This window comes from Mastacembelus armatus, chromosome 17 (assembly GCF_900324485.2).
Source record: "Mastacembelus armatus chromosome 17, fMasArm1.2, whole genome shotgun sequence".
NCBI classification, from domain to species: domain Eukaryota; kingdom Metazoa; phylum Chordata; class Actinopteri; order Synbranchiformes; family Mastacembelidae; genus Mastacembelus; species Mastacembelus armatus.
This window is the reverse complement of record NC_046649.1, coordinates 3,683,244-3,699,694: the sequence shown is the minus strand read 5'-3', so window position 1 is coordinate 3,699,694 and position 16,451 is coordinate 3,683,244. Positions and strand designations below refer to the sequence as shown.

Below are 16,451 nucleotides of genomic sequence, written 5' to 3'. Positions count from 1 at the left end.
ATGTGATGTTTTTTATGTACTTTCTGTTTCTGTCCCTGACTCAGAGAAACACTTTGTCCCTGAATAAGAAAACAAGACAGTTCCTGTGATTTAAACTCAAGTATGTGCTGGAGAAATTATCTAGACAAAAATAAGGTTTTCTTCAGCATTTTACTTTCCTCTGGTTTGGTTTTATATACTGTAGCTTCTGAATCTGTTTTTTCAGTTTTGTCTGGCTTGTCTGGTAGTTGCCATTGCAAAATAATATGTGGAGAATCAAGCAAATGAAGTGGAACAACGTTTCACAACAAAATTAGTTACACCCCTTGAACTAAAACACATCTAAAAAGTCTGTGTTAAATGCCCAGTTGAGATATTGCACTCTGGACTGAGGTGGAGGACTGACTGAACCACTAGATGAATCACCATCATTTGATGAGATATTGGAGAAAATTAATGTCATATTCAAAGTGAAACATAACATATTTTTATTAAATAACATAAGTTCAAATACATGTAAACATAAAGCACCTCAGGCACTTTGAGGAACTATCAAGTTTACCGTTTCATGCTTCTTTAGCTAGATCTGCTCTCTAGCTACCACCCCATAACTCTACTGAACATGGACAGCTTTCTATTATTCTAGCCAGTGCCTGATATAGTTTAAAAAAGGTGTCTAGAAAAGCTAAATCCCACATGGCTGCATCAAGTCTCTCTGCTGTCTAACTTGTCCTCAGCTCTCCTTAGACAGAGTGGGTGGCTGTCTGTCCAGGATGCTAGCCAGTGTTTTGAACGGCTGTCCCCAGTCACCCAGGGAGCTAAAATCCCCTGAATCATCAATTACCCATGACTCCTCTATGGAGCTGAGTGAGCCAGCCACAGAGCCATCACCCTCATAGGCATAGGTTGCTAGAGAATCGTAGGTTGTAGCGACATAACTTTGCTGACTGTCCCCCAGCCGGTGTTCAATGAACTCCCTGATCATTTCAGCATCTCCCTCAGTCACTTTGCCACGGGAAGAAAGCAGCGGGGCATTCTTGTTCACAGTAGCGATTATACTAGCTGTTTGACGATGGATGTCTGGTGACCTAACTCCATTGCAGTGACTGGTGAGGTGCAGCAGAACTCCATCACCGTAGCCATTTTTCTTGATCTTGGCAGTGCTGCTGTGACTGGTAGTGCGCTGTGAGTGTGTGTTGCGCAGTGTGCCCATGTCAAAGGCTTGGGTGTCGGCCTCACCCCCACCTTCATCGTTGTAGTGAATGACATTATCACGGATGTCCTCTTTTGATGTCATCAGCGTCTCTTTCACTTTGTGGCGCCTCTGGCTCATGTATAATGCTGCCATAACTGTAAGACAAAGAGAATAAATAAAGTGAAAGGTCCATTATAAACTAGAAGTGTAACATATACATGTGGCATATATTTGGCCCAGTCTCTTCCTTTGACTTATGATTGCAACAGTTCCCCTTGAATGTTCATTAAGTCCCACACGTGTACAGCTTTTGAGATAATGGGTTTAGTATATTACAGTATGTGTCTTACAGGCAGTTAATCTTTACCATTAGTGTGCACCAAAGTCATACATTTACAAATCCTAATCACAGTGGCCCTAAAACTTCTCCTGCCTCACTCAGTGATGCGTTCACCTCAGCCACTTTTTCTTTAAAAGTTTCCCTACAGTTTACAGATTAATGTTGACTCATACATATGCTCAGACTTCCTAACAGGTGTACTTTGTTGGAGACAGGCACAAAATCCATATCTCAAAGTTTCAACAGTGACTGTCGACACTATATCCCAATGATATACACCAATCATGGGGCTGTAATATTGCTTGCAAGCTGGAGAGTAGCTTGCTTTGTAGCAAAGTCTTCCTCCAATAATTTATTTGCCAAGCTGTATTTGTTTTTATCTGTATCTGCAATTTTGGAGGCAAGGGACATACAAAAGAGACATTGCAGACAATACATTAATAATTTCCTGCACAGACATGTACCCACACTTTGTGAAGATTAAACTTTGTGACACACCACTACATCAGTGTTCTAGGTGCTTCTCTGAGTAAATCACTGCGGTGATTCCTTGCAAATTCAACCCTGTAAAATTGTCTGCTTTTGACTCTTCTCTTCTTTCACATCACCTGGTGTATTCCACAGTGCAGGTCCAGTAGAGGTGAACTTTGCTTTGCTTAGAGGAATAGTTTGGGATTTTTTAAGTTATTGTTAAAACAGTATTGGGGTACTGTATCTTTATGTAGATGAAAATAGGTGTTAGTCATCACACTTCACTGTGGGACTTTGCTTTGTTGTTCTGGTCAGAGTTTACATTCCAACTCAGGCCAGTGTCACTTAGGCGACACAACAGCTGGCTGAGCAGGTAACAAATGTGTTAAGATGCAACAGCGAAACTCACTGCTTACCGTTCTGGGTGATTTTAACAGAGCAAACGTCACCCACAAACCTCCCAAATACAGACAGTATAATATGAACCCGAACGTCCCCAGACTTGGGGACATAAAGGAGCTGCTACCAAACACAGTGTGAAACCACGCATTAATCCCAAAAGAATATAGTGATGTTATGCATCAAATTAAACTGCAGAATCTGAGCTACAAGGATATAGAAACCTTTTTTTACATGCCCTAAACACATCTCAAATGAATTACTTAAATATCAAACTCCACACAGCACTGCTCTACTGCTACGGCACTTTATGTAAAACACACAATGCCCACCTCAAATGAAAGCTGAGACTGCACAGGACTGCAAAGAAATGGACAGCAGAGGCAAAGCTTAGCTTAGCTTTGACTGCACTGGTTGGAGTGTTTTTGAAGCTGCAGTCACAGACCTCAACCAACTCACTGACACTGTGATATTAGCTTTTGTGAGGACATGTGTATGTGTGTAGACCAAGACCTTCTGTGCATACAGCAGCAATAAACCATGATTCACACCCAACCTCAAGAAATTGCACCAGGCCAAGGAGGAGGCCTACAGAAGCTGGGATTGGGTCCTTTTCAAACAGGCCAGAAACAACCTGACATTGGCGATAGGGGACCAAAGAAGAGCTACAGTGAGAAGCTAAAAATCCCTGAGGAAAACCTTAGACTCGCTGATCATCTGAACAGCTTCAACTGCAGATTTGAAAAGAGTCTTACCACACATCACACCCATGTGAATTGACTGCCTGCAACTCCCTCCACCCAGACCCCCTACTTGCACTAAAGGTCTATGAAGATGATGTCCGACAGCTCCAACAGAGACAAAAAATCAGGAAGGTTCCAGGTCCTGATGGTGTGTCCCCCATCTGACTGAGTCTGTGCTGACAAGCTGGCGCCCATCTTCACACAGATCTTCAACTAATGTCTGGAGCTGCGTGAAGCGCCTTCCTGCTTCAAAAAATCCACAATCATTCTAGTCCTGAAGAAGCCATCTATCACAGGATTAAATTACTACAGGTCTGTCGCCCTGACATCTGCGGTCATGAAATCCTTTGTAAGACTGGTGCTGAGCCACCTGTAGGACATTCCACTCTGACCCCACTCACCATCCTCAGCATCACAGTGTATACAGTGGAAACCTTAAGGTTTCGGGGATACACAATTTCCCAGGACCTGAGACTTCCCACATAGACCACATCTAAAGCCCAGCAGTAACTGTACTTCCTGTAAACTTCCAGCTTAGGAAGTGGAACCTGCCACAGGAGCTGTTGGTCACCATCCATACCACCACCATACAGTCTGTCCTCTGCACTTCAATTAATGTTCCTACCTCATGTGAGGTGTTACAACACTGTCAAACCTATACTTACAGTCATAGTCAAATCCTTGGCCTCCTATTGCAATAGTTGTATATATTGTATAAAAGAAATTTATACAATATATACTTATTTTTTTAACCTCCTATCTTCCTTTTTAAGAAAAGTTTAACTACTTTAATTCTTGTACATAGAGAGAGCTTATTGAACCAGAGTCAAATTCCTTGTTTGTTTGGCCAATGAAGCTAATTCTGATTCTGAACATTACGATATCTCAATATTCTTTTAACAGCAGCTTAAAAAAAAATCAACAGTGTGTTCAGTAATTCATAGCATCTCTTCACAGCCATGATGGACAGGAGAAAGTACAGTGCACATACACAGGCAAAAAGTAAATTTTATATTTTGTTGACTTTTGACATGAAAAGAAGTTAATCAGACTGTGTAGCAAACCCATAGTCTTCCCATTCTTGATTTAGGATTATCAGCGTGTTGTTGACAAGTATATTTCATACTCTATATTTCCACCCCATGCGTGACTATTGGCAAGGTGTTCTTTTCATCAAATGCTCATCATGTTCTCCAAACAGATGCTTTGATCTTTTATTAAAACCTCCCCCATTTTGTAGGCATAAATTCGTTTTTTGTTCAGATCCTCAGCAGTAATAGGAGACCACAATTGTTGAATGTTTCTACACAGTTTGAAGAATATGAGAATTAGTCGGCTCTGGACTCAGATGACTATGACATTGCCTACAATTCTTTATATTTTTGTTAAGGTCTAATGAGTTAATGATGCTCTTAATCTGAAAAAGTAGAGGAGCACCAAACATAAACTTTAAAAAGACTTAGAGTTATCCTTTACAACTGTTCAAAGAGAAAAATCCACTATTGCAAAAATAAGTAGATTTTGTGTGATTTATGTTCAAACAATAATGCTCAGTTTTGTCAAGTTCTTTTAGAAGTCTAACCATGTGATGAGAAGAAAGTGTGCTTGCTAACAAGTTCTGATTAACAGTCTGCTTTCAAACACTCTCAAATCCAGAGGTTTTAATCATATGTCTAGAGCCACATGAAAAAGCTGATAGCTCACTGTATTCTGAGTGTCTAAAAGGTTGACACTTCACTCCCAGGTCACATCCAGAGTAATTTGTTCTGCTCTCAGTTGAAGTCTGCATGTGAGGGATACAAACTGACAAAAACTGAGTGCAAGCAGCTTCTTCCGCAAATCTCACAATTCCTTTTACAGGCACAAAAAACTGATTACAGTCACATATTTGTCCTAAACTGCTCTCTAACACACTGCTTTGTTTACATATTTGTCAATGCACATTTTCATATTGTGACATTAATACCCAAGCCCACATACAATATAAAGGGGTGTATCTTAGGATGTAGTGATGCCTTATATTTCCCGTAGGTTTACAGATGATATAACATTAAAATCCAAATCCTGTAGTCATGCTGTCTCCACAGAGATACCTATTCTCCAAAAACATTCTGTAGGGGAAATTAGTCTTTTTCTAGCATTAAAGTCATTAAGTTTCTTTTTTTAATCAAATCAAATTTAATCATTTCAGAGGGCTCAGAAGTGGTACGTACTGGATTACAAATCACTATTATATAATGTATCCGAAGTTAACCTCTGATCAGTGTCAAGTAAAATTAAACTGCACCAATGTTGGGGTGGGGGGAAATGAAACAGCGTCTCCATTAGCTTCAACATAAACATTTTTACTTTTTCAGTGGTTCAGTATTAGCTTCAATTGAGTACAGAGTACATCACATCTAAGTGTCACATCTAAGTGACTGTTAGACCAAATTACTGTAAATATACACATAGTCGTATACAAGTTGCTTAATTATATAAGTCAGAGGTGTAAAAAAAGTGCAACTTATATTCTCTAAAATACGATAACTACTATTTCAGGGCTGCGGTGTGATAATGGTAGTAGATGTGTAGTGAACAGTAGTCAGTAGTTTCCGATGTTTTCTTGACCTATGCATTCATTTTGACCTTCTCTTATTGCTGACATCGTGACTCTACTGTATGTCACTATTTGTGCCATTGGTCATCCATCTTAATTCCTACAGCCACCACAGAGATAATCTCAAACATTTCAAAACTAAATTACAAATCATCAAAATAGATGAAAAAGTGTTTTCTATTACCAGCTTGTATTTGTTAATTATAATTAATGTGACATGACATTATCTTTCTAACTGCTGTGTGCATAGATAACAAAAAGCCTTGTTGGGGTATACTGACTCATGTAAATAAGATGCCGCATGCATGAATCCTTAAATCCATGCATGCTTTTGAATAAGGCTAGTCAGTGATATTGAAAAGTAATCCCCATGCCTGTGTTTGATTCTGTACCCCATATCTGACACAAACTGTCTCTAAAGCAGACTTCTGTTCTCACTAATCCACTTGTGTGCCTTGGTGGCTGCTTCAAAAGCTGTCTTGAGACACAACACAATGAAACTGGTTTGCTGTTTCTTGTGAGGGAACCTTTGCAATGAAGCTCGGCAAAGCAATGTCTTAATTGTGGTATGCAAATTCTTCCCTCAGTGTGCAGGTTCCCCGAAAAACCAGTAGGATTCACAAGTGGCAAGAAGGATATGTAACTACAGTAGCTACCCACTAACCAATTATTATTTAAAACATGGCTGCACTGCAGCTCCGTGTATTGGAAATCAATCCCCAGATCTTCAAACTTACCATTTGCCTCATATGTTCCCTGCAAAGTAAGTCGAAGACATTATTGTATGCCGGGGAATCAAAGCTTTCTTTAGTCCCCACTATAGTCACTATGGATTTGGATTTACTATTACATTTGTTTTTATTTGTAATGAATATGTTTCCTAACAATTTAGAGTTGCAATCAGTATTTTTATGGCACATGTTTAGCTGAATTATTTGTAACTTATTATTTGTCACTTATTGAAAGATTGTTATTTTTTACCAACTCTGCAGTTCTCCTCATCTCTACGGAGCAGAAAGCTTTATGCTTTTCGTTTCAGATTTGCTGCCCACATACTTACTGTTTCAATTCTACTCTTAACACACCTTTAAGCTTAACGCCAAACTTTCTTTCTGTTTTGGGTGAAAAAGCTCTAAAGAACTGTATGTTCACTCCCTGCTCAGCACCAAACAGCATGTGAATCATTTCATGGCTGAACAGCCAGCTGGTTTCAGGGGTTGGTGAAATATGAACTGGAGTAAAACGTGTGAGTAAAGTTTGGGCTTATATTCATCAGAAACATCACTTTAAATGCACCCTATTGTTACTGTATGTCTGCTGGATTTGTAAACAGGTAATCTTTTCACACTTGCCAACATGTTTGCTATATTAATTTCATACAATAGTTTTTAGGTGTCTGTCTCTAACAACAGTGTCCCTAGGTAGCCAAATAAAAAAAAGAGACATGCAATCAGTGCAGAAATAATAATTACCTCTTACAGAGCTCTCACCCAATGGATCTGAAAAATCTTTAGCTTTCTCACATACTCAGAAGTCTCATTTCTTAAGATCCAATAGATTAATGTAGCTGATTCACTGAATGTTCTTTCCCCTGTGGAACTGGCTGTTATGGGTGTGTTTTTATATGAGCAGATTCTCTAATGTTCTAATGCTTCACTTAGCCAGCAGTACTGATACTGATATAGCAATAAAAGCATTTTTACAGCCAGAGTTAGTTATTAAATAAGTACTACAATACTCAATATTTCTTACCAACATTATTACTTTGCCCTGAGGACATTGCAAGTTGAGTTTTAAGTCCAGGTTTTAACTATTTCATCTTAAAAATAATATGTGAAGATAACATTAAAGTTGCTATTCAAACTGTTACAAAGGTAGAAAGTCAAGATGCATTTATCAGTACAGTTTAAAAAGGAAGAACAAGAGTGGTCACTGAAAAACTCATTAATCAGTGTAATAACAATTGTGGTTCGTTTTGCCAAAACAGAGCTTCTTTTGTAAGCTGTTCATGTGGCTGGAGCAGAGTACATAAAACCCTTTCCCATTCCCATTTAGATGTTTAGGACATGCAAGTGGGTCAACAACACACTGGATTCTAACACAGGACTATTGTTTGTTTCCCGGTTCAGATCAGATGGTCTTTGTATTATGACCTTTAACATGAGCAGAACTTAGACAGTAAAGGTCCTCTAACCTTACAAAACTCTGTTTTACCTGAAGTACTCATTGTACTTATAACAACAGAACCATCTCATTGACATGAGTGAACCATCCACAGAGAACACCAGAAGCTGTAACTAAAGGTAGACTTTGAGTCTTATGCATTGTGTTTTCTTAACCATTTATGAATCATAGTTTAAAAGATTTTTAAAATGCAACTATATGCAAAATTTTAATTCAGCCTTTTCCATCATTATTTCATCATCTTATTCATGCTGCCTACAGCCTGCCAACCATGTGAAACAATGTCGCAAACATCACAGTATAAGCCATTAAAAGCTCAATTATCTTTAGTGTCATTTCATTGTTCCACATGTGCTTTAAAACATAAATTAACAATAGCTAATTTGCATTTGAGCAAAGTCGAGCACATGACATCACTTATCCTTAAATTTTGTTCTGTGTCCTGCAAAAGCCAACAATGATAGTTATTAAACTAGTACTAAAAAGTACTACAATTTGCAATTAAATAAATGCAACATATCTTGAATTCACTACAGCTCTTATTCACACCTGAACTATTTCTTCTAAAATGCCAATAGCAGCTTAGGCTCATGAGTATTGGAGTATTGAGAGCGATACACCAAACTTATGGGGTAGTAAACACCTTCTAAACTGAGGTGAAACAAATCAAACGAAGCCACAGCCTGAACCAAGAGAATCACAATATTATCTAGCAGGAACCTAGGTTTCTCTGTTAAGAATATCCATTCATTCATCCATCCATTATCTGTACCTATCTATCCATTATCTATACAAATCCATCCGCTAGCTATACCTGCTTATTCCTATTTAGGGTCCCAGGGATCTGCTGGAGCCTATCCCAGCTCTCTTTGGGTGAAAGGCAGGGGTACAACCTGGACAGGTCACCAGTCCATCACAGGGCCACATAGAGACAAACAACCTCACACACTCACACTCACTCCTATGGGCAATTTAGAGTCACCAATCAACCTGACATACATGTTTTTGGACTGTGGTAGGAAACCAGAGTACCTGGAGAAAACCCACACAAGCACAGGGAGAACATGCAAACTCCACACAGAAAGGCCCCTGACTGTGTGGCGAGACATAAACCAGTAACCTTCATGCTGTGAGGCAACTGTGCTAACCACCAACCATGGACATGCTGCCCATTAAAAGAAAGCATTCAAGTGGGAATATATAATGGTTCAAATTATGGGTCATAATTTAATGAATAGGTCAGCTCCGCCCACTCTGCAACCCTGTCATGACAGACATGAGGCTAATAATGACACCTTTGCTGCACAGATTCTCCTCGAATAAGTGCCTCTAGCAATGTTAAAAATTATATAAAAATTTTATACAAATAGGTTTTACATATATCCTTTCAGACCACAGAAGTGTACAAAGGTCGCTGCTCTCTGTTCTTTTCTGCCCTGCTTTATTTCTTTATATCTAATTTATTTACCCACTCCTCCTCTCTTCTATTTTTGAGAGCAGGTAAATGTATTTGTCCAGGATGTTTCCTGTGTGCTGCTATATAATCAAAGTAGCAGCAAAACAAAGGCATGTGCTTTAACTAGCCAATCAATGAAATTAAACTGCCCCATGAAGCCTCCTCTACCTGGCTAATGCCACCACTGCTGACTGGAATGCACTACAGCCCTATTAGAGAGCTGAAACCAGATGCTGGAGTTTTGAGAAAGGAATCTTGTCCCATTCTTGCCTGATATAGGAGCTTAACAGTCCTGGGTCTTTTTTGTCTTTTAGTCTCAAGATGGGCCAAACTGGTGCAAGGTCTGTACTGCAGGCAGATCAGTTCAGTACCCAAACTGTTCTACTACAAAGACATGATGTTGTCATAGATGCAGTATGTGTTTTAGCATTGTCCTGCTGAAATATGCAAGGCCTTCGTTGAAAAAGACATAGTTTGGATGGCCACATATATTGCTCTAAAACCTGGATATATCTTTAATTATTGATGGTGCACCCCCCCATAGTTGCCAAAAAGAATGTCAAATTTTGATCTGTCTAACAAGTAAGAATATATCATCTGAATCATAATTTTGCATGAGTATAGGCTCTCTGTAATTGACTGACCATTAACACATTTCTGTTTTTAACTGATTCACTGATTTAAGAAAGGACTGGCTTGTTTCTTATACAAAACCAAATGCCTGATTTGTGAAATAGATCAGTGCACAAAGAAGAAAAAATACCATTCCTTTTGGGGTATGTGCTACAGAAACTAAACAAGGTCATAGTACAGACAGTGTGGGTTAATAGGGTCTGCTGGAGTGTGCTGGAATATAATATTGTTTCACTATTTTCAGCTCTTTAGAAGAGTTAATAGAAAACCAACTTTTGGTGAACTGCAGCTGGGGACTGTGAAAGGGAAGGAGCACTGTTCCATAAATAATAACAGAGGCACTGGGACAGGAGGATATTTGAATGTGAGCGGACACAGTCTGCAATCTCCTGCAAAATCCATTCACTGAAAGCCATGCACCCGTTTATTTGTTTCCCTTGTGGTTTTGTTGTTAAAGTCAGTGTTGTGTTTGTGAGGGCATACCACTAAATAGCTTTACAAATGTAATAGCACAAAAGTAACAATATAGGAAATATATCAAATTAAATATACTGAAGTAATGGCAAATAAAGCAAAAATATTACTGTTGTTTCCTATTCATCTGGATTCAGCTGTATCATGCTGCAGGTGGGAGAACGACACTGAACACTGTGTTTGTACTACAGGAGGATTTATTTAGCATTCAAAGAAGAGGAGTAGGAGGAGGAGTTGCTGTCTTGGTAATTTAATGAAATCTATCCAGGCTATTATGTAGGCTAGCAAAAAGCTACTTTCTGAAATGAGAGAAAACATAAAACACCTTCTGTGCCAAACAGAATTGAAAACTAGGCCAGACTATGATCTGGCCACAAGCAGCTTACCTTGAAACTAGGGCTGCAATTAACAGTTATTTTCATTACTGTTTATGCCGACTAGAGATAGTTGGGCTTGCCTACACGCACAGCCTGGGCTCTGGAACCCAACTCCTTGACAGGGGCTTCTACTCTGGAGTTGCTCACGGCGAGAGGTGGAGAGCTGGCGTGGGTTTGCTCGTCACTCCCCAGCTCAGCCGCCATGTGTTGGAGTTTTCCTCCCTGAATGAAAGGGTCGTTTCCTTGCGCCTTCGCAAGGGACAAGTCTCTCACTGTTGTTTTGGCCTATGAGATGAACAGCAGTGCAGATTACCCGGCCTTTTTGGAGTCTCTTGGGGGGGTGCTGAAAGGTGCTCCTACAGGGGACTCCATCATTCTGTTGGGGGACTTCAATGCTCACATGGGCAGCGACACTGAAACCTGGAGGGGCATGACTGGGAGGAGCAGCCTCCCCGATCTGAACCCAAGTGGTGTTCTGTTTTGTTTAGGGATTTGTTGGGTTTTTAGTTTTAGTTTTTGTAAATATAGGAGCTCGGTCACCCGGGAGGAGCACAGAGTAGAGCCAGCTGAGGTGGCTCGGGCATCTGTTTCGGATGCCTCCTGGGCGCCTCTCTGGGGAGGTGTCCCGGGCATGTGCCACTGGGAGTACTCCCCGGGGAAGACCAGGACACACCGGAGGGACAACAGGACACACTGGAGGGACTATGTCTCTCGGCTGGCCTGGGAACGCCTCGGAAGAGCTGGAGGAAGTGTCCATGAAAAAAGAAGTCTGTATCACTGCTATTGCCCGTGCGACCCGACCCCAGATAAGTCTTCTCTTGCCATTCAGTGGCCATTATTTCAGAAAAAAATATGGTTCAGAAGGTGCCTTACTGTAACTCCAGGAGGCCAGAAAGTTAACATCAATAGATGCAGACCCACAGTACACAAATGATCTCTGCTGGCTGTACTAGTAATAACACAAGCCACAAAGTGAATTCAAAGATGTTAACGACATATGTATGGAGAAAACCATGTTAGAAGGAGATTGGGGTGGTAATATACATCAGTGTTCTTTCCCAAAGGAAAATGGTGTTAATTTTCAGCATGCTGTGTTTTGTTTCTTAAACTTAACCATGTAATCTAAACATAGCCACATATCAGGAACAGTCACACTTGACAATGAAGGTGTATGGAATAGAAATAACCTACTGAACCTCCTAGTAGGTGAGTAGGGACCGTTGAAGGCATGCCTATGGTCCAACAAGCTATGCTGAGCCACTGAATGGGTCATACCATCTAAAGTACATGTCTAAAAACCCAGCTAACTAATTTCACCATCCAATGCCTGCTTTAACTCATTCCTGCTTTAACTTTGACATCTTGTACTTACTCGTAGCTGTGTTGAATTCACTTTGAATTTTACCATAAAATAAAGTGGTTCTGATAGTGTCATGAACTAGGAGATGGACAGAAGCACACATCACCCACACAGAACACAGAGTTAGAGGTAAAAAGTCATTTATTGGGACAGACTGTAGTGAATAGCAATGACCAGTAGATGGTGTTGAAGAGCTGGGTTGGAGTTATTGGAATGGAGTCGTTTCAGTCGGGGAAAAACACGGTATGGACATGCCGGTATCGACTGATGGGTCTGGTTGAACTGGGTTTGGCCTGCAGAGCAATATCTCACGGAAACTGGTTCTCCTGGGTCGTAGGATCCGGTTTAATTCACGGTCTTTCTTTAATGGGAGGGGAGAGAACAAAAGAGACCTGGCAACATGTAGTTCAAAAACGGGCATTTGAAAAATCAAAAACTCCCGTGATCGGGATCTCAAGAGTTCATAAGAAACACCAGGCTGAACCGACTCCAGTCGGAACGGAATACAAAAAGAAAAAAGGGAATTTCTCCTCCAGATATTCGTTACACCAAAACATTTGCACAGATCAAAAAAAGGGAAGTAGGAAGAGACTTAGCTGAGAGCATTTTCCTGGTGTCCTTCGCTTCCATGGGATCCAAAAAAGAAAGTCGGTGAAGAGCGAACGAAGATCCAAACAGTAGTCCGCTAGAGTCAAGAAAGGCAACAGGCATCGGTGAACAGGTGTAGGGATGGGATTGGCGACAGACAACCCGGCGATTCGTTATTGGCATAGGTGCACAATTTAAACTAACAGAAAAGGTGAACACAGGTGAAAGCAATCAGTGAAATCAGGTCAAAGTAAACTGAACCAAAATGAAACGAAACCAGATGCTGCCATGATCCTTTCCAAAATAAAAGAAACAGGAAGGCACAAAAAACACAGATCATGAAGATAGTCTGGATAAAATGTTGGTTTGATAGCTGTTTTTGTCTGTAGCCAGTAAGATAAGATAAACTTTATTCATCCCCAGAGGGAAATTCTGGAAGTACATCCATCCATCCATCTATTTTCTTCTGCTTTATCCAGCAGCAGCCTAAACAGAAATGCCCATACTTCCTTCTCCCCAGACACTTCTTCCAGCTCTTCAGGGGGGATACAGAGTTCCCAGGCCAGCTGAGAGACATAGTCCCTCCAGTGTGTCCTGGGTCTTCCTCGGGGTCTCCTCCCAGTGGGACATGCCCAGAACACCTCCGCAGGAAGGCATCCAGGAGGCATCCGGAACAGATGCCCAATCCACTTCAGCTGGAGGAGCAGCGGCTCTACGCTGAGCTCCTCCTGGGTGCCTGAGCTCCTCACTCTATCTCTAAGGGAGTGCTCGGCCACCCTGCCGAGGAAGCTCATTTTGGCCGCTTGTATCTGAGATCTTGTCCTTTCGGTCATGAAGCAAAGCTCATGACCATAGTTGAGAGCTGGAACGTAGCCTGACCAGTAAATTCCTTACTACAGCCTTCTTTACTACAACAGGCCGGTACATTGACCGCATTGCTGCTGCAGATGCACCAATCCATCTGTAAATCTCACGCTCCATCCTTACAAGTCCCCAAGATACTAAAACTGTTGAGGCAGGATCTCTACCCTGACCATCTTTTTCCAGTTAAGAACCATTGCATCATCTGCAAAAAGCAGAGATGCAATCCTGTGGTCCCTGAACTGGACTCCCTCTGGCCCCTGGCTGTGCCTAGAAATTCTGTCCATAAAAATAATTCTCCCGAGAATTGATTAGTATATTACAGTCAGTTTAAATGCAGTCACCCAAAGGTATTAAAACCTTTTGAGGTGGAAATTATTGCCATGGCAACCCCACTCCCCCCGCCCTCACCCCGCCCTGTTGAGGAGTTTGTTTTGGGGACTTCACTACAATTCACCACAAGGAAAATGTACTTTACTTTCATTTACACAGCCAAAGGACAAACACAAAAGAAGAAATAGAATGTCAGAAAACAAAAACAGATACACATTACAATATAAGCACATACTGTGGCAATATAAGCCACTCTATGTACTGTGTGTACATAGAGTGGCTCTAGAGTGTATAGTAACTTCATTACAGAGATGAGGCTACTATATCTGCCTAACACATAATCTGCACATAATCTAGCACTTCTGTCAGTAAAAATAGATTGTCTTATTAATTCTTAATCAATTATTGATGAGTTTGTTATGTCAAAGGAGCAGCTTTAAACAGCCTATGTTATTAGAATAAAACCTTTTTATAAGATCACCACAAGAGCTTTGTTCTATCTGCATTAACACAGTGTCTTACATCGTTTATTATGCATGGCTCAGGATTTACTTTGTCTGTGAAAAAACATCATAAAGAGTTTTTCTCCTCTGGGATTTTTTCTGCCTGCATGCAGTACCCACATCTGCTAACAAAGGACATACTTTATGCATCTCCATGTGTGGCATCAGATCCTCCCCCTTTGACAATTCAAACAACGTTCTGCTTTCAAGTCTAACGATACAACTGAAAGAGTAGCTAATATTTTATTGACTATTGTGCACTTATATTCTTAAATGTATATTTTTATCTAGCATGTTTATTCTGTAGCCTATTTATTAGGTCACTGTTTTATCACACACCCACACTGACTGTTTAATGTTCAGTTTACCAAATGTAATGATCAACATACAGCGCATTCAGAAAGTATTGAAACCCCCTTCACTTTTTTCAAGCCTGATATTATGTTAATATACTATATACTAGATACTATGAATTGTTTAATTTCATTTTTCAATCTATACTCAGTACCACATAATACAAAAGTGAAAACAAAATTTTACAAAACATATTTATACATTTATTAAAAAGAAAAAAACAGAAATATCAGATTTACATAAGTATTCAGGACTTAGTTGAAGCTCTTTTGGCAGCAATTAGAGCCTTGAGTCTTTTTGGGTATGACACAACAAGCTTTGCACACCTGTACTGGAAGATTTACTGTCATTCTTCTTTCCAAATCCTCTAAAGCTCAGTCAGGTTGGATAGGGACCGTCAATGCACAGCCATTTTCAGGTCTCTCGAGAGATGTTTGACAGGGTTCAAGTCAGAGCTCTGGTGACCTGCCATAAAGCCCAGCTCGGTGGAAGCAGCAATTATGGATGTCCTTCTGGAACTTTGTCCCATCTCCACACAGGATCTCTGGAGCTCAGTCAGAGTGACCATCAGGTTCTGAGTCACCTCTCTTACTAAGGCCTTTCTCCCACAATTGCTCAGTTTGGCTGGGTAACCAGCTGTTTTTACTTTGTAATTGAATTGAATTTAATACTTTCTGAATGCACTGTAGTTTCATCATGCCTCAAATGTGAAATTGCAATGTAACAAAATTTGGATACAATATTTACACTTATTTTCCCAGTGTGTATTCACTGATTGTAATATATTTTTATTTTATTTGTATTGTATATATTCTGATTACCTTGGCTGTTACTTTTTCTTTTTACCCATTACCCATCAGCCTCTTCTCTGTAACAAAGTGTATACGTTGGAAAAACCACTTCATAAATTTTAAAAAAGTGGATGCAGGTATTCAATAGTAATAATTAATGAAGTTATGCAACTGTTTGCAATATGCATACTGCTGCCATTTGTCAGTGTACATGACCGCTTCTGTTCTGTTGTCTGTGTAAAAACGATTAATGATTTTCAAAGAGAATAAAACATGACAATTGACTGCAGCCTAACTGACAGCATAACTCTAACTGAAATCAAACGTTGACGATGTGACAGCGCTACACTTTGTACCATTGCCGTCTTCTCTGTCAATCAGCTGTATGCTCAGAGAGTTGATTTAAAATAGACAGTCCACTGTTACACTGTTAAACCTCTGGTCTCCCCTCTCTGTGGTCAGCTATATTGTGTTTTAATGAAGACCGGTTGACAAAATTTTTGCTGATAAAATCAAAGACAATATATGGTTGTGACAGCAGTTGTAATATGTCAGATTTGAAATTAGTTTTCACAAAGATGTTTTCATTCCAGCAAACTGTACATGATGCTTACTATTTTAGTAACTTATGGTGTGTTGTTCCATGTTCAATAGAACTTTAACTAGATACATGAAACCCAGTGTAACAGATATAAATTTTTTATCTGGCACTGTACCTGTAAATTTGTGCATCCACAAACAGGATAATAGGCTTTGCAACACCTGATGGTGGAAAGAGGGACTGCACGTTGGACTTTTTTTTTTTTTAACC

General features: G+C 40.1%; 1 protein-coding gene across 1 annotated transcript in view; it reads right to left on the bottom strand.

Annotated features, from left to right (window-relative positions):
* Window positions 1-560: 560 nt before the first annotated feature.
* Window positions 561-16,451, bottom strand: part of LOC113134037 (cadherin-12-like) — an 81,239-nt gene continuing 65,348 nt past the window's right edge. Inside the window, exon 12 of the mRNA XM_026313231.1 lies at window positions 561-1,329. Within this exon, the coding sequence (XP_026169016.1) occupies window positions 713-1,329 (617 nt within the window). The 3' untranslated portion in view covers window positions 561-712. The remainder of the gene's footprint in view (window positions 1,330-16,451) is intronic.